This window comes from Halichoeres trimaculatus, unplaced genomic scaffold (genome assembly GCF_033239565.1).
Source record: "Halichoeres trimaculatus isolate MK-OKI-2021-1 unplaced genomic scaffold, fHalTri1.1 fHalTri1_scaffold_18, whole genome shotgun sequence".
NCBI classification, from domain to species: domain Eukaryota; kingdom Metazoa; phylum Chordata; class Actinopteri; order Labriformes; family Labridae; genus Halichoeres; species Halichoeres trimaculatus.
Genome location: NW_027437196.1, coordinates 11,608,478 through 11,633,392, shown reverse-complemented (window position 1 = coordinate 11,633,392; position 24,915 = coordinate 11,608,478). Strand labels below are relative to the sequence as shown.

At 40.8% G+C, this 24,915-nt stretch overlaps 1 protein-coding gene across 12 annotated transcripts in view; it reads right to left on the bottom strand.

Annotated features, from left to right (window-relative positions):
- The window catches only part of kiaa1217 (KIAA1217 ortholog), a 153,484-nt gene that overhangs the window by 15,350 nt on the left and 113,219 nt on the right, over nucleotides 1-24,915 (bottom strand). For 11 of the 12 annotated variants that reach the window (XM_074693250.1, XM_074693252.1, XM_074693245.1 and 8 more), the window contains 8 exons: nucleotides 18,291-18,486; nucleotides 13,579-13,777; nucleotides 12,581-12,674; nucleotides 7,268-8,037; nucleotides 5,742-5,846; nucleotides 5,246-5,295; nucleotides 1,502-1,641; nucleotides 1,240-1,415 (listed from right to left, as the gene is read on the bottom strand). In XM_074693250.1, the coding sequence (XP_074549351.1) occupies nucleotides 1,240-1,415; nucleotides 1,502-1,641; nucleotides 5,246-5,295; nucleotides 5,742-5,846; nucleotides 7,268-8,037; nucleotides 12,581-12,674; nucleotides 13,579-13,777; nucleotides 18,291-18,486 (1,730 nt within the window). The remainder of the gene's footprint in view (nucleotides 1-1,239; nucleotides 1,416-1,501; nucleotides 1,642-5,245; nucleotides 5,296-5,741; nucleotides 5,847-7,267; nucleotides 8,038-12,580; nucleotides 12,675-13,578; nucleotides 13,778-18,290; nucleotides 18,487-24,915) is intronic. The other variant, XM_074693247.1, reaches the window with a different exon arrangement.

Below are 24,915 nucleotides of genomic sequence, written 5' to 3'. Positions count from 1 at the left end.
CTCACTGATACTTTCTTTGTGAAGAGAAACAAAAACCCACTTCCTTGTATTGAAAGAAACCATCCAAATGCTGAAGAAAATGGCAGCTCCGCGGGGAAATGTGCCAAATGATAACATTGTGTGCAGTGTTAGATTGCATGAGAGGGACTAAAATGGTGTTTCATTGTGGCCAGGTACCCTTGAGAAACACTCCTTTTGGAGAACTCCCCTAAAGGGAGTGAGCAAAGGCAATAAGGAGGCTGTGTGTTAAATGCTCAGCTGTATCAGGGCCTGTTGGAAAATCACAGTGACGGTGAAGTCCAGCTGAGGATAAAGGAAAGAGATTTGTTGTTTTGTTGTGCCTCTTCAGGACAAAACTGAAACATTAAGTCTAATCTTTCAGTCAGGTTTTTCTTCATTTATATCATCACTTGTGCAGATAGCAGATGTGTATGTTAGTTCGTGACACACTCCTCTGACAAACTGCTCTCTAGAAGCTATCATCAGTCCTCCCTGAATGCTTTTCTTCTTAGCTAAGCATTTATAGCCCTTCTGTCCTTGGATTACAAACAAACTACCACACAAAGTCCCACATTCATTCTGGTAAGTACCCAGACTCTCTGTTTGTAACGGAAATATGCCCTAACAGGCCGTGATATATTTAGTTCCCGTCCTGAGAGGCCAGCGCTTTTTCACACCAAATTCTCCCACCGCTCTTAAAGCCAAGCAGCCCTAATTACAAAAACTTATTTAAAGTGCCGGCAGCCGCGTTCTGCTGACTCACAACTGGCTGGAAACCAAGGGTAACAGAGATCTAAATCCACAGACTTCCTTCCGCGTGTTCATTACCCAGTCTCCAGGAGCTGCTACGGTTTGTATTTATTGAGACAACGCTGTTTGACCTTCCTTGTAAACATCCAAATGAAAGGATTCAATTACTGCTCCCTGTTGGAAATGGAAACAGGGAAATTAGAATAAAATCAAAGTAGAGAGAAGTTGAGCTCTATAGGAGGCTGAATGTCTCTGAGAGCTTGTATAAACCTGTGAGCTGTAATTTGGAGGGCGTTGGCTTGTCAGAGAGTTTGGGATTGAATAGCACAGGTGAGATGATAAAAATGAAATCTTTGGGGGGATTTTGAGTGAATGGAAGCAGCTTGGTTTAAGCTGCATGGGTGTGTCCAAAAAGAAAAGGCTACCATGAGAGGAGAAGAACTCTTGATGCTACTTTAGGGGAAAAAAAGTGGATTTCATTGCGCTTACCCAAGCTGTGTGAGAACACGCTCCTCCAGACCCAAGTACTTGTGCCTTTCCTCTTCCACCAAAGCTCTCTGCTTCTGAACGGGGTCCTCCAGACCGCGCATGGCCTCTGCAAGCTTCATGCTGATTTCCTGCTCAGCTCGCTTCAGCTGGATCTGTAGTGCCTCCTGGTTCTGGAGCTGCACAGTGTGGGAAACAAGATCTTTAAGGATCTGACTCAGCTATAATATAATATAATAATAATAAAAAGGAGATGAGGTCTTGCCTGCTGCTGTCTCATCTGATGGAGCTGCATCCTGAGGTCGGAAACGTTCTTCCTGAACTGCAGAAGGTTGGCTTTTAGAGGAACTGAGCCCTTATCTGATGGTGGTGCGCTCCTCTTTTGAGCCATCACTGGGGAACCACCTTCATAAGAGATAAGATACATTTTGGCTTTTGTTAGAGACTAAAAATGTTTTCACATGCTTAAAAAACAAGAATCTAACTCTATCACCTTTCCCGACTGGGATTAACTTAATCTATATGTGACAGCTGAAATATTTTCAGCATCACTGGTCTGACTTTATATTCCTAATGACTACCAGTGATTGTTGAACTCCCTGTGGCTGTCATTTCACCTGCACTAAAAGCACATTTATATACTGGCACTCATATTAGCTGCACCTCTGAAACGTCTGTCAACTGGTTTTGACATTTTAGTCACTGCTGGAGACGGAGAAGTGCTAGAAACCATGGAAACTAAACAAGCTTATGTTCGTTGCTTGGGTCAGAGTGCCTAAATGGCTGAGAGCAATAATAATCTAATTTAGTCCCTTCAAAAAACTCCAGGACCAGACATTACATTACAGCAGATGGTCACCTGAGGGAGAGCAGACTCAATTAAAGGTTAGTTTAATCAACTGATTCAGTCTATGGCTGCTATGATTTGGACAGTTCCAGGTTTTCCAGCTAACCAGAAGAAGCTATAAAAGTGTTTATTAGGGACATTTTATTTTATGTTGATATTGGGAACAGTGGGGATTCTCCAGTCAGTATGTATCATACAGATGAAACAACTTTTCCAATAAAAACAACACATAAAAGCTGCTTACTATCAAACCCATACATCCTGACACAGTAGGTGGCAGCACGTGTCCAACAGTAACATGCAAAGAAGAACAAGTGCAGCTACAAAATGCAAACGAGAGACTAAAAACCATTGGCTTTTAACATCTCATTGCAAATATCAAATAGCAAAAATTATATTGTAGTTTTTAAGTTTTTTGTTTTCATTTAATCAATAAACAATTTAATAAAAAACATCCACACTCCATAAAATACACATCTTTAAAAATGAGAAAAACACAGTGATGTTATGATGTCGTTTGGCCAATCTCTATATTTTCTGAAGTAATTTTTAACCCCTTTATTTTTTACATCATGACAGAATTTATACTATTTTCCAGCCAGTTACTGTTTCCAAACCAATCTGCTGTCATTCAGGATGGGACAAACCTGTAGACATTAAGGAGGGTGTTAGCAGTTCTGAACTACTGCCATGCTTACCAGACTGCCTGCAGTGTGTGCAGGCATGGTTGTTTTGTTTTACATAATTATCGTTATATCCTTAAATTAGATGTTTCTTTTTGTGCTTTCACACCTTTGAATTCAAGAGAAGAGGACAGTGGACAGCAGGAAACAGAAGGGAGAGTGGGGAAATAACATGAGGATTAGGGTTGGTAAATGAACCCTGGCTGACAGCAAGACAGGCGTGTGACTTAACCAGTCGGCCCAGGCCTACTATTGTGTATTTCTTAATCTGCTTCGTGAGCAAGGGTGTTACATATCCAATACTTTCTATAAAAAAGGATTAAAAATTAACTTAATCTGCCCAAATAATTGGCTTGACTGATTAATTTGTCTATCTGAAATTTCTCTCACTTGTGCGATTTGGAATTTTTCCAGTGTTTCAGAGAATAACAGGATAGCAAATAATGTGTTGCATGTAATCCAAAAGGAAGAAAACAGGCCTCAGATTTTAACACAATAGATTCTATAAGTCACCTTAAAGATGCTATAAGGAGGATCTGTTTTAATTGGACTGCATCGCCACCTTCCGGTCTGGAGTCTCATGTAAAATGACTTTTAGCGAGGCGTGTGTTTTTTGTAAGGTACTTGTCAGTACAGTGCCACGGTTTGAAACAAGCAAACGTTGTAGTAGCCGGCTAAATGCAGCGCTATCAGCAGCCCTTTCCTCTGACGTATCTGTAGGCTAACATGACAACAAGGAAATGCTGTCATTTTGTATGTAGTTTGTAATTTAGTAGCTGTCTATATTTAGCGTTAGTTTTAACGTGAACCCTGGTTAGCTATGTCCTGCCATCATCTACAAAGCAGAGCTAACGTAACCTCACTCTTCATTTAATTGACAGACCCTCAAGTTTGAACAGACCACTGCAGAATAACTGCTGACTGTGGGTTGGAATGAACATTATCACAGGCCGGTGGCCTCTTTCCCGCATGTCATTCCCCGCTCTCACCCTCTTTCCTGCTCTATTTTATTAAAGGCATAAAAATCCAAAATATAACTTAAAAAAAATATGAAAGGGGGCGCAGTGACCATGGCCTCGAGGTTTTAATTGTGCGCTTCATGATGTCAGCCCTCTAACAGGTGGGCCAGATTTGGCTTTGCCAGCAGCCTCTTTCCTGCATGTCACTTTCCACTCTCGCTCTGTTTCCTGCTATGTCGACTGTCCTTTCCTCTTTGATTAAAGGCATAGAAATCCAGAATAGAAGAAAAAAAGAAACCAAAAAAAAACTCTAAAGCAACAGCAACAGCAGCTAGCATAAGATAGAAAGCTATATCCAGGATTTCTCCTGCTAAACAGCAAATTTGGAGGAGTACCACAAGCTGCTGCTACTTTGTAGCTGTACAATGTGATCTCCATGATCAACATGTTTACCACTGTATGGACATCTGTATTAGCCATCAAGAGAAAAAATACCACTAGTTATTGTTGACTGATAAAATACATTGGGCAACCTTGTGTTTTTGTGGTACGTTTTTAAGCAGCACCAAAAAAGACACTTCAGGACAAGTATCTTTAAAGTTGGACAAAAAACATATAGAAATATGATTGGTTTTTGAAAGACTGGAGCTATGTCACACAGCATTTTTGGTCAATCAGTCCCTTCACCTTAGAAACATCTGGTCAAAGACCTGAAGTGTGTCTATGTGTAGCACAATACTTCAGGGAATGTTGTCCTCTAAGCTTCCTTTACACAAAGACTCTCCCTCCTTAGAGACAGCAGAAGAGCAAACTTTTGTCTTTATAATCCCAAAACTCTTGTCCTCACACACTACCTGACAGCTGCCTGGACCTGAAGTACAGGTTAGAGTGTACACGGCTGCTTGTGTTTTGAGCCCTGGGGACAGAATGTCCATCAAAAAAAAAAAGTGCAGGCTCTGTGATGACAGAGGAGCCACCTTTAAGGGACGGTTGAAAATTCTCATGTTTGATGTTGCTGTTACATTTCTGATGTGGTGAAGATTCACTGAAGCATAACATGACAAGTAAATCCCTCCGAAAGCTACACATGAAATCTGTCACAAATCAAGAGATTAGCTCTTGAGATGGATGAATAGTGTTGTTTTTTTCTCTTTCTGCTCCTGGTAAGGTTGCAGATCATTTCATCAAATCAAGATCTGGCCACAAAGATTGAATCGCTGAATAGTCTTGGCAGGCTCGAGGAGTAAAAGAAGTGCTGTTTGTGTTAACTCTGCTGGCCCATGCCTCTTATCTCCGATTAAACTGAATGTGCCAGGGGAAAAAAGATTGTCAGGAAATACGAACCGATGACAAGCGCAGAAGCCTGACTTTGCGTTCCCCCCCCTCCAGCACTGCTCATTGCAGACTGTTGACTGACACTGATGTGTGGGCTTGTCTGCACAAGACATTATGGCGCTAAGACTCTTGTCGGGAGGAAAGACTAAGTAATGAAACGAGGACAAGATTACAGTGAAACTAACCTGAGCTATGGGTGCTGTGGGCTGGAGATGACGTCTTCGGTGGTCTCTCGCTGCAGCCAGAAAAAAAATAGTTAAGCGCAGGATTAAGGTTGTGGAAAAACAGTATTTGCAGCACTTTAAATGTTAGTATTAGTATCAACAAACAACAAAGTATGATGGGAAAGACTGACAAACCAGAGAGGTTAAGATGATGTTAATGAAGTTAACAAGCTTCAGATACATATGGTTATCGTCTAACAAACATTAACATAAGGTCTGCACAGAGAGGATCAAAGTGCAAAGAGTTGGAATGCAGCCAGATAAAACATAAACAGAGGCCGTTTATCTACTTTAATATCAGATTCAATCAAACCTACATCCGTCTTTATCAGATGCTATTTAACCTGTCTGATAAGGCAACAAAAGAGGGGATACTTTATCTTTCCTCGCTCTCGCTTTCATTAGAAAACTCCATTTCCCCTAATGCCTCACTCTGCCCTCCTCCGTGATTGCTTACCTTGGAGACTCCTTGCTGCCACTAGTGTTTGGCCCCTTTAAAAGTGCATGCTGAACAAGACCAGTCAAGCTGGCAATCTGTTGCTCCATAGCCTTCATTCGCTCTCTGCAGAAACACCAGAAAATTCTGCTTTCATCACTGAGGCCGGGTGGATGTTCAAGCTGAGCAAAAAATGAGCTCAGAATGAAAAGTGGAGGGCTGTGACAGGATCATTGATTGTTTTTAATTACCTTACCATAAATCTTTTTGTTATTTTATGGGATTACACACCAGGGATTGTTTTGTAATTGATCTGCAATTATGTCCTGTGTAAATATTGACTTGGATCAATTGCTTTTGAGTTATAACAGCGCTGTAGCACTTGACTCAGTCTTTTCACAGACAGAGAAAGCTCCAGTCTCAATGGAGTAAACAAGATGGATGACTCGAGCAAAGAAAAGAACCCTAAAGTCGACAAAGAGGGTGTTTGAGTTGTCTCTTTTTTTACTAAAACAAAAGTGTGTCAGCGCTTAAAGGAGAATAAAGGCCAATTCTCAAAATTACACTGCCGCAAGAAGGCCAAACACCACACGGTGAATAGTGGACCTTAACAATATGATATCTTGGTGAGCCTAGGGGAGGGAAAAGAGAGCAACTTTTGTTCTCAGATGTCATCATTTATCTTGAAGACGGATGTGGAGCCAGCTGTGGTTTTAACTCTATAGACAATGGACAGACACAACAAACAACAACGCTGAACCTCAGTGACACAGCACATTTCACATGGATCAATCCTTTGATGGCAGGAGAGTACTGTGTGTGGGATAAAGTCTACTTTCAAAGTTAAGTGCAGTGCTTCCCTGTGTCAAATTCATCTTTTCCCAGATTCCCAGAGAATTTCTTTAAGGGGGGTTTCTGAGCAGCCAAGGTGGTCCACCTGATTCCGTCGTGCACTTATGTCCCCTTTAACCTCCTTTTTCAACAAAAGCACTCCTGCCAATCTAAGCAGCGCCTAGATCTCCTTATATGTTTATTTGATCTTAGGCAAAGTTAGAAAAACCTCAACCAGGAACCAAAACATCTGCTGGATTATCCAAACTGAATAGACGCCACATAAGGAATGATGTTAAAACAACCGTCACAGACTTATGGGAAAATATAATGTAGGTTTAAAGGTCTCTGGGTGTTATTCTGTGACTGTGTCTGGGTTTAAACACGCTGAAATAACTAACACTGTAAGCTCTGAAGTTAACTGTGAAAATAAAGCGTAGATAAGCACAGGACTGGTTGGTCAAACAAAGCTAACCAACGCGTACACTCTGAATTGTTCAGCTGTTTTGAACGTGCAGATTTTGATGCTCAGGACAGTGACAGGTGTTATTTTCTTGCCTTCAGTCATGGATGATGAAACAGATCAAGGGACTGAAAACCCATCAATTCATTGTTAGGGTGAAACTGGGATGCAGAGTTAGTCCATGCTCCCATGCAAAAATCCTAACCCAATTTGAACAAAATTTCCGGCATTGGTCCCGTGGTGCTTGTCTTACCGTGTCTGATGGTCACCTGCAGGTGGTATGGGCCCCTGGAGGTCAGCAACCACAGGGGATCCCATGTTGCTCCTCGGTTTGGCCCCTGTCATGTCCTCCTTCCTGAAGGATCCCCGCACAGGTGAGCTCCTCTCCATGGTAACGCCATGAGGTGGAAGTCCATGAGCAGGCCCGCCGTGGATGTCAATCATGCGAACCTCAGCCATGCGGTGAGGGGATGGCGGAGGTGTCTTGGAGCCCAAAGTAGGCAACTGGCTGTTCCTCGACTTCTGCCTGTACAGTGAGGGGTGATCCATACTGTCTGTGGGGCTGGGGCCTCCGTAAGAGCTTGTGGAGCGAATGGAGGCACGGTGAAATCCCCCCATGTGTTCTGGACCATCAGGGTGTGGTCCGTGGGCAGCCATGTTCATTCTTCCCTCTTGGAGTAAATAAGGGTCTGCATACAGGCCCTCATTTCCCCTGGAAAGACTGTGGCTTTTACCCCTCAAGTCCTCATCTGGCTTCACATCCCGTCTCTCGAGAATGGCACTGGGACACGGGGAGATGGAGCGGGCTGGAGGGTTGGCGTTGGCGAGACGTTCCCTTGGGATAGTGGAGTTTCCAGGTAGAGAGCCCTGCCGAGGGCCGAATGGGATTCTGGAGGGGGATGGAGGCATGGAGTGGGAGTTTGGGGGAAGTGCTCCTTGCATGGGGTGTGGAGGGGGGCCCATGGGGGGCTGTCTCAGAGGGTGCGGGCCGTCCCGAGCAGCATTTACCATCTCACTGTGCATCTGGAAAAGCACAAAAACGGACATGCGTCAAACATTTCAGAGGCTTGTTTTGAAGTGAAAAAATTAACGAAAAGTCCAAAAGGAATGCTTAATAAGTCAGACTGCATTATGCTCTCTCTGCTTGAGATTTCCAGCCTCTGTTTATTTTCAACATATCCATTTTGTCTGCTTGCCCTTGAAAGAAAAACATCCATCTAACTCCCTTCGCATGTCTGTTTTTCCAAGAAAAAAGAGAAATACTGTCAGCAATTTTCCAGGGCCAGAAAATTGCTACTCACAATTCTTCTATACGCAGAACAGCAAAGTCCTAGATGTTACAGCCCTTTGGAAAGAGTAACTCCTGCACTTTCAGGGGTAAAAGGTAACAATGCAACAAGATCTATAGAAACAGCATGTGGATTTGAATCACAGTCTTTAAGCCTAACCTCCCGTCAAGGGGGCTATTGAGTGCTGATGTACAAAATCAAACCTCATTAAAGCAGCTTTAAGAGTAATGGACCTGTTTAAGAGGCATAGGTGAACAGTGTTTAAGTGAAAAACTCAGAAGATTAAAGTTTTGTACATTCATAGCAGAAGGAAGCCACCTGTTGAGTTGAGTTTTGCGTAAACAACAGCTGTTATATCTAATTTTTCACAGTTAGTTTAGACAAATACTTACAGAATTCAGTAAAATAGTCTCTGTTAGAAATGTAAAGTTGGAGTCATAGGAAGAAAAACAAACATGCTCTTAGTTTATCACAGAGATTTAGAAGCTCAGCCATTGGTTGCTAACTGTAGCTAGCTTTTGCATCAATACTGAATTCTATATTGCTAAAACTAGAGCCAGTTCTTTACTTTTGATGTTTTGATACTGTGCCTAGGTTGTATAAGCTTACATTAAGTTAGATACAGTGTGGAGTTTACAATCAAAACCGCCAAATCAAATTTCTTTAGTTAGCTAAGCAGAGACGCTACCTTTAATAGTTTAAAGTTAAACTGATACGCAGCAAAACAAACATCTTCTTAATGCAAAACATACATTTGCTTCACTATTGGCTAGCAGGTGGTTGCTAGTTGTAGCAAACAGCTAAGTTTAGCTGCATCGTTTCAACTATCAGTTGTTACAGTTACGTGTGTTGTCCAGTATATATGTTACATCCTCAAAACCTGTTACTGTTAAATCATTTACCATTATTTTAACATTTTATTAGCTATCATTATGCAAGACACTGCCTGGGGGAAATAAACTGCCTCATTAATTAATTTCTTTGCAGCTGGCCTGGCTTTGTACAAACTTTAATATCTGTACTTTGCTACAACACACTTGTTCAAAGTGATACTGAAGATTAGAAAACTTCAGAGTTGGTAGATGGAAGTTAAACTTGAATGCAGCAGAGCTAACATACTCTAAATTTCACACATATATTTGCTCCACTGTTGACTCAGGGGTGGTTGCTAGCTTAAGCAAACATTAGCTTAACTTAGCTGCAATTTTTCAACAGTTACAGTTGTTATAGTTGTGATAGCTATTTCCTCATTATCTGTGACTATTTTAACATTTGCCTATATTTTAACATTTTATCACTTGACAACAGTTGCTGTTGTTTGGGGGAAAAATGTCGCTCCTCTTGCTTTAGCACATCTTACACTAGCTTAAGCAGCCTAAAATCAAAGGCAACAATGTTTGCATTACTACAACGGAATCTACAAATATGTGTACTCTATAGGAAGAGCTTGAGGCAAAAGCAGGTTAAGTAAACAATTCTGTGCATGTGTTAGCTAGCATATCTAATAAACTGTGTCAAGATGGCCTGATCTGTGATATGTAGTGAGCCATAGAGTGTCATTTAGAGCAGATTCCAATCCGTCTTTCTTTTTGTCCAACTCTCTGCTCCTGTCAGACAAACAACCTATTGTTCCTCTGAGGTATGACTCATAGGTTACACCTACACAAGAAGACAAGTCAAAACCTCATGCAGAGTTTTTTCTAAAAACTTCAGGTACAGGTTTTGACACTGTGCTTTTTACCAGTGTTACCTTTATTTATATTCCCCCTTCAGTGCAGAAACAGATTTCCATAGACTGAAGGAAATAATAAGGTGTGTGTGTGCTTCTAGGGTAAAAAAACTGCTCAAAGTGTACAGTAACAAAGGGCTCAGGCTTGGCTGTGATAACAAAGGGGGGAAAAAGAAGCTGGCTGGCAGTGAAAGCACACACAACCCATAAATATGGCAGCAACTGGTCTTACCAGCAACAAAAACACATGATAGGAAATCTAAGACGCAGAGAGCTACCGCTGAATCTCCTCAAACTCTGATGACTTTCTCTTCTCAAGGTACCCAGACGCACAAATAGAGAACATGCTCTTTTGCATTGTGGTACTAATCACTTACAGACGTTACACCACTGGGACGTGAGCCATTCTCAAAATAACCTTAAAATACATTAACTTTATATAGACATTCTGTTTTTAAGTGAGGAGCGTAATAAAGTGCAGCAATGAGACAAAAAAGAGGAGTTTGGCCAAGACAATGAACACAGGAGCGAGCATGCCAGGCTAACGGGAGGTTATGTTAAGAAACATTTGGTTTGAATTTGACTCATGGACTCGGACTTTGTGCTCCTAAGCTTCCAATAATGAGGGCAGCATGTCTGGTAGGGGTGCATAAAATCATCCGAATTTCTTCCTATGTTGGATACTGAAGGTAGAACTTTAGAGCTTTAAAGAAGGGAATAAAGATAGAGACGTTGCAGGACCTGATCAAAAAAGGGTGAATTTCAACAACAATCCTCAACAAAAATAAAACAAATACTTCATCTTTAATTGCAGGATAAATAACAAAGTTATCCTTAAGAAGTCGACTAAATGAATCGGTGTGTACAAAATACCTCCACCAGTAGTGTGTACATAACATCACATCTGACAGATACTATTTACTAAGCTATAAATACAAAGCACTGCTTTTCCCACAATCCCTTTCCTGACAATGGATTAATATTTTGAAATGTCTCTCTTTTTTTTCATTTAATGAAACACGACGAAAAAGCGGATTTTAATTCTAGGGAGTACCTCTTTATTCCAATAGTCAGCTGCATATTCTGCTTATCAAGTCACGCATGGGTAAATTTGTAGATTTGTGTGATATGATTCAGTCCCTGCCCTGAATAAGATGTTTATAAAGCCAGGGACATCTCTTTTGACTGATAACAGAAGACGAATCAGTTATCCTGAGGCCTGGTTTTCTTGCAAGGCCAGAGGATACTGAACAGCCCAAACAGCTGCAGAGGATACCCCTCCTGATAAAGAGTTTGAACAGGTGTACAGATTATTAGGTTGTTGTATTTGCTCTTTTTGTTTCAGTGCCGGGGTATCTATGTCATTATTTGAAGAGGTTGCTGAGGAAAAAAAACCCAAAGTCTTTCGGGAAGGAAAATCAAACACACTTTAACTCCAGAGACACTGATTAAACAGGAGTTGATGTTGACAAAATTTGGAAAAAGTTGCTTTTCTTTGCTAATCCCTCTTGAAACTCTTGGGTCTGTGCTGTTTTTCACATGACAACCTCCAGTCAGTCTGTGTCAATTACCAACTGGTTAAACAGTGACAAAATGACAGACCTGACCTTTTCACGTCAACAATCTTCCCCGCCTATCTCTACCTCAGACCTAGATTCCTCAATGTTTGCACAAGAGTTCTTGTAAAGTAGCCTTGCTTTCTCAGTGTGTCTCAGTTCAGCCGGTAAAATTTATATTTCTTCCAGTCCTGCTGATTCAGCAAGATCCAGGGTGGTAAAATTGGCCTGAAAATACACCTGAACACAATTTCTGTTCTTCTGTTGCAGCCGGTTTGTAACCTTTTCCCTCTTGTAGTGTTTGCACTATTAAATCCTCATTTCACTTTTTCATTTGTATCTGTTTTGCCATCTTATCTCTGAGATGTCTTGTGTTCACTTTGCCTTGAAGGACCCCCAGCCGCCACAGAAGCTCATCTGCCAATGACGGCCTGCAAGTCAGGACACAGACCTCTTACACCGTCATCATTTAAACGTTATCGGTTTCACTCTACGTTTCTGACTCATACAGTCCATGAAAATGGGATTATGAGTGGGGGTTAATGTAAGTTTTTTGCGGTATCACAATGGCTCTGCAGCCAGCAGAGAGAAGCAGCAGGTTAGATAAAGGGTCAGACGGATTAGAGCGAAGGATTTAAGGCAGAACATTTGAGGAAACGGCTCTTTGGGGAGGAGGGGGTTAGCGTTGTTACATCAGCAGGGAACAAACATGCAAGGATTCGGAACGAGTGTGAGAGATTAGAGCTGATTCTGGGGGGAAGACTGAGCAAGGAAAATAGTCCTGAGATTCAAGTCTGATTCCTTGAGGAAGCAGCAGCAGAGTGTGCAAGTTAGGTCCCTTTCAGAACAATACAAGACCCCCTTGAATGGATTAAAAAGAGGCAGGGGGACATTCCTTTCCTAAAGTGCAAACAGGATGTGAGAGTGAGATGAATTGGGAGGCTGGGATAATCTATCTGCTGACATCATTCATGTGGAAGTTATGCACTCACCCTGGCATCGCCGTTAGCAGGTCTGGGTCCGTGGCTGAACGCTTGTGCTGGGTCTTTGTGGTAGACTTTTAGGCAGGAGTGGTCCGTGATGCTCCTGTAGGGGGAAGAGGTGTCCAACGGTAAAAAAGCAGCCCACATATCACCGTCTGACAGAGGCCTATCCCACCTGAGCCTGGATCTCTTTAGCAGCCCTGCCAAGGGCACGTACCCTGACAGCGGCTCAGAGTGTCCTCTGCTATATGACATTTCCTCTAAATCTCTTAAGTCTATAAAAACATCGACTAATGCTGTGCTGAAATGTGGCTCGACTACATAAACGCAGATAGATCCTTCTTTCACTTTGCTGCCGTCACTCTCTCACATTAGTGTTGCGCCTTGGTTACCTGCACCAACCTTAAAACATCACGAGACAACTTTTTACAGCCCAGATAAAGAATTAGTCACAAAGTACACAGTGAACTTGGGCAGGAACTCCAGAGACAACAGGGCAAAGTTGCTTATATCCTCAAGAGAAATGCTGCAGTTTGAGACAAGAATGAATGGCTTTACACTAGCTGAGAACAAAGAATCTGCTGTATTTTGATAAGATATCCTGGTGAATACCAAACTAAGAAGGCGCAAAGATGAGGAAAAAGAAGCTATGTGTTTCCGTGCTTGTAAATCTTACACCCAGCATGGCACACGACACCTTTGAAACTACACTTAAAAGCATAAAAGGACCACGGGAAGTGCAAAAAGTCCAACCTGACATTGCTGAAACTTTCTTGAGTCAAACCTTCACCACAGTGGGGGAGGGCAACACGCACAGAAGTTCTTGACTTTGTTGAGGTACACTGAGGAGATTTTGCAATAAAGCTTCATCTCTGTATAACTTAGTGCTACAAACATCAGGGTAAAGGGTGGGGAGACATCCTGGCCTTCATGTTCAGAAAGTGTTTAGACATAAGGAAAAGACAAAAACTCAGAGTTGAGTTCATCTCACAAACATGTTTAATTACCTGACATCAGTGAGTTCGTAGTACATGTTCCTCATGTCGTCTTTGACGTACACGGCGACGCTGGGAGACTCAAGCATCTTCATGGTGAGCAGCTGCGGGAAGGCACTAACAAACAGAGCTCTGACAGTGTCGATGCTGGTGATCTCATTAGGCATGCGGATCTGTTTGGTGTCGTCTCCGTACTGCAGATACAGCACACCTACAGACGGAAAGAAGAGACGTGGAGGTGATTAACTAAGACATCAGCTCACTTCAGCTGACGAAAAATGTTCCCAGTGACATTTAATAACAACAACATGAAAGTGTGATCTGAGTCGTTCAGTTCCCTTTGCTTTGGTGAACTGTTGATGCAAATACAACACTTAAAGCAGCAAAACCTGCCAATTAATGGAGGAAGGCGTTTAGTCTTTACCTGCTGCTTCTTGTGAGGATTCATCCAACAGAGTTGGTAACTCATTTCTGAAAGTGATAACCCCAAAAACCTGCTTGCAAACTTTTCATGAGCAATTTTAACTGCTGTAAACCTAACCTTCAGTCGAAGGAGGGAAATAAGGTGGAACTGAGACAGAATCATTCTCTGGTTAACTCAGATTCATTAAAATCAAACAGATAAGCTATGAAAACAAATGCACTCTTTTACAGTGTGTTCATACAAAAAGAGCCCCAAGTGGACACTTGTGGAACTGATTTTTTCTTTTTTTTTTCTACTTCGCACAGGGGTTGTTTAATCCTCAAAAGCTTAAAACAAATATAATGTAGCATAATTGCCTGCGTCAAAGAAACTTAAATAGAAATACATAAGTCAAAAATAGTAATGTAGATAATGTGATTATTATAAATAGTATAGCAAATTAACATATATACATATAAATTTTTTTTTTCTGAAAACTTTGAAATATGACTTAGTAGGGGTGGGAGAAAAAAATAAAAAAAATTGTATATTGGGATTTTGTGTTTGACAACATAAAAATCTGGATCCTTTTGTCTTTTTTCCCCAAATTAAAATTCTTTATTTTAGTCTTTGATTACAAACTGGATCGGAAAAAAGTTACCACTTTTCTCCAGCAGAGGGTGAAATGTTTCTCTCTGACTCACGTGATGTGTGTCTGTAGACATTTAACTTTTTCACATGGTCTGGTGTACAAAAAGCAAACAAAAAATCTGAGAAATCTGAAAAATTGTAAAAATCATACAGCCCATCAATCATAAACATTAAAGAATCGAATTTCATGATGGATTGGCACCCAAAAATCGTAATGGAATGGAACCACGAGAATAGCTTATCGTTCCAGCCTTGTGACTTAGGCAAACCATGTAAGGCTAAAGATATTATGAAAAGAATAATGATTACACTGTATGGTGTAATGATATATTCTGTCCAATAGGGGGCGTCTAATTCCCTTGTTTGTTTGTTTGTTTTTTCTAATCTTATAGATGAAAATACAAATTTAACAGATAGTGATCCACACTTGAGCTAACTGAACTCACAACATTAAAAAAATATATTTATATTAGCTAAACTGTTGATGGTAGTATATAAAAACATAACATGTCAGTTCAATAGCTGCCACTAGTGGCCACTGCTTTGATAATTTAAGAACTAGTCTTCTCTAAAAGTGTCTCAAACTCAGCATTTGATTTACACTAACAAATTAGACATGAATCATCTTAAGTTATTTTTACTTATGAGTGCGTCATCACGGTGGATCCTTACTCCCAAAGCGTCTGAACTTTATTTGTTGTGGTTTTCAGGTTGACTGTCAGCGGCCAGCTTGCAAAACAAGTTGTTTTGTTATTAACCTGCCAATCATCTCCTGCTCCTGTCACACATGTTTGGAAACAGCACGCTGTATATTCTATATTCACGACCTGGCTCTCAGGAAAGTGAGCTGGAACAGGAATATCGCCACAGGCAGGGCTGTGTGCCCGGGGTGGAACAGCACAAGTTGTGCATCCAACACACCAAAGCTTGAACCTCTGAACCCTGGGTGTGGCTTCTGTACTGTGCTTTAGAAAAACAGATGTCTCCCACACTAAATTTATAGACACGCCCACGCTGCACTTGTGTAAACAATGCCACAGGAAAGAAAAAAAAAACATTTCTATTTCTGAACTCTGGTTCACTGCTTTAAACAGCACTGATTTTAATAGGGGTCATCTGTTGCAACAACAGAACTTTATTAAACAGAACAAGGGAGTGATTGAAATTTATGTCCCTCCTCTGATTTTCTGTCATATTTCATCAGGTTTTAATGAGAATGTCATCACTTGGGGGACAGGATTTGTTGCCATACACATAAATCCTTCATGTCTAAGTCCCTTTAAGTTTGCAAAAGTAAAAAAAGAGGTAGTTCGAAGAGGAAGATGCATGCTTTTGGTGAATGTAACCCCATAAAAGGACTGAGTTAAAGCAGTAAAAGCTACCAGATGTTGAGTGAAACAGTATACAAGATCCTGCATGCTCCACAAGACCAAGTGAGACAGGCAGAGGGCAAATCCAGGAAATAAAAGTGCTGAGTCTATCATAGCTTTCTGGTCTGTCTGGCTTTGGAGGTAGCAATAACTTTACAAAGTGCCCATTTGCAGAATAACTTCATTTTTCCCCTGAGAGCACTTAGTGTAACAGTTGGCTAGTTCTCATGCAGATGTTAGCAATTAAAGAGGAAAGGTTTGATGACAAAAGCGCCATTGATTATGCGAGGATTTGAGTTTTTAACGCCAGTTTTATTTGCTGCACGAGAGTTGAATAGTTTGGCATGAACAAAGAGCTGTGTTGCATTCCTGAGCGCCTGCTTTCTCTTGGGGTTGGAAGCAAATGGCAAGTTTCTGACCAAATGGGTACAGCAAAAGTTTCCAGACGCTAAAGTTTAAGATAAGCATAAATATCTTTCTGCATTCATGAGAATCCTAAGGAAGTTTACATTGCAGCAAAAAAAGCAGAAACACACTCTGTTTAAACCACAGAATAAATGCAATGAATGAAACTTAATACCCCTCATCCCCGCTTTCTAGATTCAATCTGATACTCACTTTTGAGGTTTTAGGGATTTCCTGTTTTCTGCTGAGTCTTATGAGGCTCTGGAAGACCGCGCAACTCCTTCAATACACACACACATACACACACAAGATACTAAGCCCTACAAAGAAGCCTCAAATGTCCGTTGGGACCCAGCGAAGTGTGTGCCTTGGTGTTTGCATGTGTGCGAGTCAGTGGGAGGGACACTGTAGTTCAGCGGTGCCCCCTTTTTCTCTCCTCCCCCTTTCATCACACCATAACCCCCCACTGTCACAACGCTTTGTCCTGATGTTTTTGAGAGAAAGGAAAAGAGAGGCAGAGCACATTTGTGTGCACAAATGCCTGGTAAAGTAATTTTTTTAACAAAAATGTGTTTTTCTACAGATTCTGCATTTCTGCTCTTGTTTCTAGCATCGCAAAGTTTAAAAAGTTGTACCCCACAGCTTCACTCATTTCCACTTTGGTCAAAAGGCATGCCACTAAGACGCTTTGCTATTATCATGAAGCAGATGCCACGCTGAGCTGTGAGCTACCTTTGAAGACGATCCCCCTTAAAAGAAAAAATACAGACTCTTCACTTTCGAGCGTTCTCAAACTTTTTCCACCACTCTCACGCTAACGTCGCAGCCTAATTCTTCACAACTTCCTTCAGTTTGGCGTACAGATGCAAATGAAGCGCCATGTGTGTTTGATAAGACGACCCATTTCTAATCCTGTCAATAACACGATGGCATATTGTGGATGGGTTCCCTAATCTTTCACTTCAGAGGAAATTAATTCTAATTAAAACAGAGCAGTAAGTGAGGTGGAGAGGGAAGGGAGCGAAAGGAAAAAAGGGAGAAGATAGATGGAGCAGAGAAGGAAGGACTTAGACGAGGTGAAATGGTGAGATTGTGGTTTGGTTTGGAGTTATTTCCGAGGGTTTTAAAGTTAAGGAGAGATGGTACAAAAAGAGCCGGGAAATGTCGGATATTGGAAAGGATTAATGTCAAATCACTTTCACCTCAGCTCGGTTCATAAAGTCGATTAAAGATGTGAGATAGAGCATTATTCTCAATGAGTTCTGAATAAAGCAGGTACCAGAATTTCTCTGTGGAAACTTTCTCAATTTGGACTGACAGCCTATATTCAGTAGTTAACAACATTAATCAAGTTTGATAACTTGTTTTTCTGTAAAGTCGCTTGCAAATCTTGTCGGTTGCGTGCTGTGTTTTTTGGGCTTGTTTTCTCAAGTGTAGTTGCTTATGTGGGCTTGCTTTGATGCCTGTACGATCTCCACCTATTCTCTCTCAGCTCTCAACAACTAGAAACAAAAATGCAACAACTGAATAGATAGTTTGTCCTTTTCTAGGACTTGTCCACACTCCTGTTTCTTGGTTACTGCCATAGACTGTATTAAATGTGGACGTAGTCTCCCCGACGTCATCCATCTATTTCTGAAATGGAAAGATGAAGCAAATTGGGAATCACAGCCATATTGGAAGTGGCAAGGGCTTATTGGGTACAGCTTTAGGGCACCCATCAGTCACGTGACCTGAGCTATGCTTCTGATTGGGTGAGCTCGTGGTCTCAATATCCTCTGAACTGCTGAGTTAACAAATAATTCACCCCGGTACAGTGTGTGCGGATAGTAAAATTAGCGATTCAGACGGGAGAAGTTTTTTGAACCAGGCTGTAAATGTGAATCAAAACGTACCTAGAGAGCGGTCCTTTGTCTGGTTGGTTGATCGGACCACAGGCAAGCTTGCGCGAATCCGGCTGCCGCGGGTGAACGCGGAAGGTGCGTCTGCCTCAGACATGGTGTCCAAAGACTCCAGGGAGGCCAGGGATAGGTGGTCCACCTGGTCACCGATGCTGGACTGTGGACTGGGGCCGTGCTTTGGGCTTCTGCTCTGGAGGGGGAGACAAATAGAAACGAAACAAGTTACGGGTGAGAACACAAATTAGTAAATAAATGAGTGTTGAACCTACTTTGTTTAGTTTTAGCATAATCATCTAGAGGCTTAGCTAACCAGGATCGCCTGTGGGTAATACACTAAAAAATGACATAACCTCAACTACAATCTGACTATTTCTCTGAAGAAAGAGAAATATCCTCTTTAAGACAAGGTTCATTGGGAAACTAAGAAAATGTTGTTTTGAAACCATTTCCATCATTGTTGTTGCTTGAAACAACATTGGATAAGCTATAAATTAGCACCTCACTTAACCCACTAATTCTGTACTGTTTTTAGTTAGCCTACAAAACAGCTAGTTTGTTTTTTATTCCTCAAAACAGCAGCCTACAAAGGATTACAATATATTACGGCTGCTAGTTAATATCACTGTTTCTAATACTAAATAAATACTCGCTTCAAGGTGCTTATCAAGTGATGCTAGCAAAAGACAGTGAAGTGCTGGCAGGTAATGTAAGGTTTGACAAAGGTGGCAAAACTTTTTTCACATTATATTTTTCATTTTAAGGGAATCTTAATTGATTTTGATTAAAATAATAATATATGTTTAAGGTTAGTGGTTCACTGACACTATTCAGTGACTAAGCATATAAGCAAGGAATGCAAATGCTAGCTTGGTCAGTTTCTTCTTGTTCAGTTTACTAAGCCAGGCCTCAAACAATGAAAAAAATCAGATCCATTCAGTATTAGTTAACTGTTCAAACGACAGTTTCTATTCTATTTTCAGTGGTGTTCAATATTCACAGCAAGCTAACATGCTATCACCACACCTTTAGTAATAAAAACCGCTCTATTTCAATCTCAAGCATACAAAAACAACGCACCTTTGATGTTGACTTTGAGCTTGACTCCAGCTCATAAATAAACCAAAACACTGCAGTCATGCAGAAGTAGTCACTGATACGTGCTCGCACACTTTGAATACATTTCACAACCATCTCAAAAGCATCTCTCGTCACTACCAGGAGCCAAGAAGGGGTTTTGACAATGATACAAGAAGGGCACTGCATGTTTTAACTATTTCCACTGCGGAGTAATGACACACCAAAGAGATTTAAAGTTTCAGTGCAACAGTTGAAGAGATATCTTAAAAAAACTGTGATGAAGGATCAAGATGCGTTATCAAAAATTTAACAATAGTGAGCTGATCTGTAATCTGACTAGCATGACGTGGCATCCACGAGCCATAGCTACAATAAGGCAATGTGTGAGAAGCCTACAGAGCCCATTGAGCTCCTGTGCAGTGCTGTAAGCTGATCTGTTCCATGGGGAAAACAGAGAGGTCAGTGAACACTGGGCCCTTTATGAAATGCTCTTCCCTGGCAGACATTTAATGTGCAGCTGGAGACACAAGAGCAGGTCCACCAGGTTATCCTGAGCTCACCCGCATGCACACTTTTTTTTAATTCCCACTCTCACACACAGACAAAGAAATAAAGCTTTTAAAACTTAACGCAATAGACTTTCAAAGGCCAGAGCTGCTTTATCCTTGGAGCCAAGAGTTCTTGGCAGGCACACACAGGGCAGACGCTAAGAGTCGTAGGGGTGCAAGGGTTGTGAAAACAATCACCCAGCAGATGTTAGTGAAGATGCAAACATAGCTTCACACTCTGGCACACAAACACACAATGGCATGATGCAGATAAAATAGAAAAAAGGCTGACTAACTCTGTGGGGCAATTGGATTTTCATCAAGTACCTCTGAATGTCAAGCTCAGAGTGAAAGGAGGAGAGCATGTCCTGTAAAGACTGATGGGAGAAAAGGAGAAGAGGAGAAAAACAAATGCCAGCACAGGAAAAAAAAAGGAGAAAAGAAAATAGTCATGAAGAAAACAAAGGGAACAATAGAGCTCAACAATAAATGAGAACCAACCAAGAGTGTTGAGTTTTCTTTTTTAACCAACTTTAAAGAAGCTTCTTCATAGTCTAAAGTTAACCCTTCAACTTTTTTATTCCAACAAATAAATTTTTGCCATTTTAATATTACTCAGCAATTTTAATCCTACCCATGTGACATTTTCTGAGCCCAGGCTTTGTGATGCACCTTCACAACGACCTAACAGCAGGTAGAACTGCTGAGCCATCACTCACCTCCTGTAATACCGTTAAGAGACGCTCAGCATGCAGCACCTACAGATTAAAAATACATGAAAAGAAATGTGCCCTTCTACTGTGAATACATGGTGATAGTCACCTTTCCTCACACAAGGGGTCACATGGAGTTGACATGTCATCTGAAACCACACATGTGTTAGGTAATGTAACTTGGACACTGAATAATTTATGAGCAAATAATCACTGGTGGTCCAAGAAGCCTCCTACATTACTCTTCTTTCTTCTCATATGCTACTGAGTCACCCTCGGGAATGTTGAATCATATTGGTTTTCTCCATCACCTGTATGTAGTTATTAAGCCAGAGTGAGTTTAGAAGTGTCTTGCAATATTTCTGAACTTCTACAGTGGAGGATGGAGAAACTGCATTCAAACATGTTATGTTTTATTAAAGCAAAAACATCCATCAAGTTTTAGAGGTGTCTTTATTGAATTTAATTACGTATGTATATACTTAATGAAAAAAGTTTTACTTGAGGTGCTAAAAAAAGTAGTTGTGGTAGTTTTTAATGCTGACATAAAAATTCACATTCTTATAATGTGCTTATATGAATAACAATAGTATTTGATTCAATTTAATTAGAACATATACATATTATTCATCCCATAGGGGCAATTCAAGTGGTTTAAAATGCTAAAATTCTAAATCCAATAAGATAAAAAAAGTAAAATATGACTGACTATAATACAACTGATTTGATTCCAATGTAAGTTATTGTACACTTATTAAGCTCAGGCTAGCCCTTACAAATTGATTCAGTATTCACAACTAAGCCAAGAAAGGACGCTGACTGCCTGGTCTCCATTTAATCAACCTCTATTTTTTTATCATAAAACTGCTCAGAAAAAAATTGCTAATTTAATGGGGGGTAAAATTAGTCAAATATTGGGGAGGCTAGTATAGATAGCTAACTGAACCAGTTGGATACACATTGATAGCTTACTTACACTTGCAAGCAGTAGCCAGAATTAGCTGCAATAGGCTAGGCTGCTAGCATATAATGTGCAATAGTATTTTATATGACTGATAGATTGAGATGTTAGTAGTAGTAATAACATTGAGCACTGTCTAGCCCTTACAAAAATGTAGTATTCAGTACTAAGCTAACTAGGGATGCTAACTATCTGGGCTCATGTTTGCAAACTTATTTTATTTAAAAAAATCCTGCTCAAAAATGTTATGCTTATTTGGATGAGGGTAAAGTTAGCCTCTAAATCATTTAAAACATTGCTAGCTAAATAGACCAGATAGGAGCACACAGTAATGGCTAATTTAAGGTTGCCAACATTAGCCGCCATGAGCTACACAGCTAATTACAAATCTGTATCTGTATTTCTTCTTCTAAAAGTCAGTTTTACTTAAACTAAGCTAATTAAAATCTTTCCACTTTTGCCAAATTTCAGGAAGCAGTTTAAATTGACACAATGTGACATCAATGAGAAGAATTACCCAACAGAAAAAAAGATAGATAGTGGAAGCAGTCACATGAAAAGAAGAGGAAATTGCAAATGAGACCTTCTGCCTCCCTGTTGGAAGGGGTAATTAAGTTAAACTACACCACACCAGCCCACATCTGACAAATGAGGTGTCCCCTCCAAAGGTCGACAGTTAGTTAGCTCAGATGAACTCCACAGTCTTTCTCTCTCCCTCTTTCTCATACCTGTATGCAGGGATTATCATTTCATGACAGTGTGATGCTGCCAAAATGCTTTGCATCAAAAGTCACTTCCTGTCCTGGGTAACCACTTCCCACTTCGAGGTCCAGATGTGAGGACCGCAGGCTAACCGCTGATTAGCACCATAAAACCTGCCTTAACCCGCTCACACCTACAGTACATTCCTCACCAGTGGTTTTCTCCGGCTTTGGTCAAAACCATGCAGCCTGTAATTCTGCCTTTTCAGCAGCAGCTCCCTCTGAACGCCACATTTGCTTTGACAGCTATGATGAATGTGAAAGTGAGACATCGACATTAGCTGATACACAGAAATATGACAAGTTATAAAGTCGTGAAAAGAGAGTGAGGAATTTGTGCCTAGAAATAAGTTCTGATGACATTATTTTGCTATCATAGGGCTCCCTGTGATCTGAGTTTATTAAAGCAGGGCTTTAAATAATATAATGTTATTTGCTTCATCTGTGCTCTGTTGCAGCAAACAAAAACAAAGGCACTCCATTATGTCCCCTAAGAATTCTAATTGTCAGAAATATATTTAATTGATGTCATATGTTATGTGATTCTTTCGAGCAATGGCAGGGTGAACAACCCTGTCATTGCGGGACCAAAAAGGAAGACATTTGAAAGTGTGTGATTCATGTATTCGAAAGGGGCAGAAAGAGTGATACAAAGAGAGACATGAGTGTGTGCATGAATGAGTCAGGCCATTGTTCCAGAAAATCTGACCCGGACCCAGGACATCCTGAAACCATTTCTGCAACAGTGGTCTGACAAACAGAAGAAGAAACACAAACAGAAAGCTCAGGTCTAGAGCGCCATTATAGCCAAGCATTTAAGTTCTGTGCCCCTTATAGTTAGCTCTAAAGTCTTCTACCCAGGTTTGAGTCCAGGCTGCAGCCTGTTTCCTGCATGTGGCTTTCCTCTCTGACAGTGTTTCCTGCTCCATCTACTGTCCTGTTCTCTATGATAAATGGCATTAAAAGTTGGAATGGGAAATTCAAACTAAATTTTATTCACTGGCATTTATTTGGCAGTTGATTAAAGGTAGTTTTAGGATTTAAAGATGCTATAAGGAGGATCTGTTTTAACTCCACTCCCTCGCCACCTCTTGGCCTGGAGCCTCCGCACACTGTCACAAACTACATTAAGCAAAGAGATCGGATCGAAACAGATTTCCTTTGATCAAGACAACTTTTTACTGGATACAACGCACCGAGGTAAGAGATTTAACAGTACAGTTATGTAGCGCTACAATTTGAAACATGAAAACAAGCACATGTAGTAGCGGGCTATAAGTTAGCAACATTGGTAGCCTGTCGCTCTGACGCATCTGTATGCTAATGTGACAACAAGTAAACACTGCTGGTGTGTAAGTAGTTAAGTAGCTGTTTATATTTAGCACAGCTGGCAGCCCGGTGCTCTAAGAGTCTAAGACATGTCCGTAGTGTGTTACGATAGTAAATCCTGGTTCGCTATGTCCATCTATATCCATCTACTAAGCAGAGCAAACAGAATGAGTGAGTGATACAGTCTTCGTCAGCATGTGTGGTGTTGTCAGAGACCTAGCCATGCCTTAAATCAATAAGGTCCTGGTTGAACTGACCTAGAAGCTAAGAAGTAGCAATTAAAATAGCCTGTAACAAGCAATATTAGCGCTATTAATCTCATTTTAAAGTGTGGATTACGATCAGGTGTATATCTACAAGGGAAACTTTTTCAAGATCACTTTCAAACTCCACACGGCCCCTTTAAATAAAAGTAGGATACTTTTGTCCTAATGATGAATCACTAGGGTTATTAAGTGAGCACCTTCTGCCACAGGTCTGTCAAACTATACCTGTCCTTAAAATGCAAGCTTATGCTGTCCATATTCAAACTAATACAAAGTAAAATAATAATAAGGAGAGAAGAGCTCAAAGAGAAAATTATAATTGTTTTGATATAATTTCTGGGTCATTTGCACTCGCTCATGATGCAGAAATTTACTTCCTACTGTATCCACACCTATTGAACATGCATGTACAGTATGAGTCCTTTTCATTGTTGGCCTACTTTTAGTTATTGTGCCAGGGGGGGCTTAACATCTAAAAGAACAACACTGCATGATTTTAACAAGGTCTTTATGTTATATCCTGCAACCAATCTCAGCACAGTAACAGGTCAGCACGCTGAGGAGAGATATGACGATTCAGGTAAATCATAATCATGAAGAATAACAGCAGCTTACCAGAAACCTGGCGTGTCACTGATTGATTTTTAAATGTAGTAAAAGCCTCATTTAGTGTCCCCTGCGATCACAAAAGCAACTGATTGGTGCTTATGTTGTTATAAAATCAGCATACATAGCTGTAACACCGCCTGGCTTGCCATGAAAGCCTAAGACAGCTTTTTATGGATGTTGACATATTTACCTACAAAAACAGCTTGACTACAATCACCTGCATTCACGCATCACTACTTATGTACACAAGTAACCAGATAAACAAGTTTCATTCACTCCTTCCTTATTGTCTCGTCTAAGAATGTCAACACGAGACTGGGGGTGGAAGATTGTGTGGCGTTAATCACAAACTCCG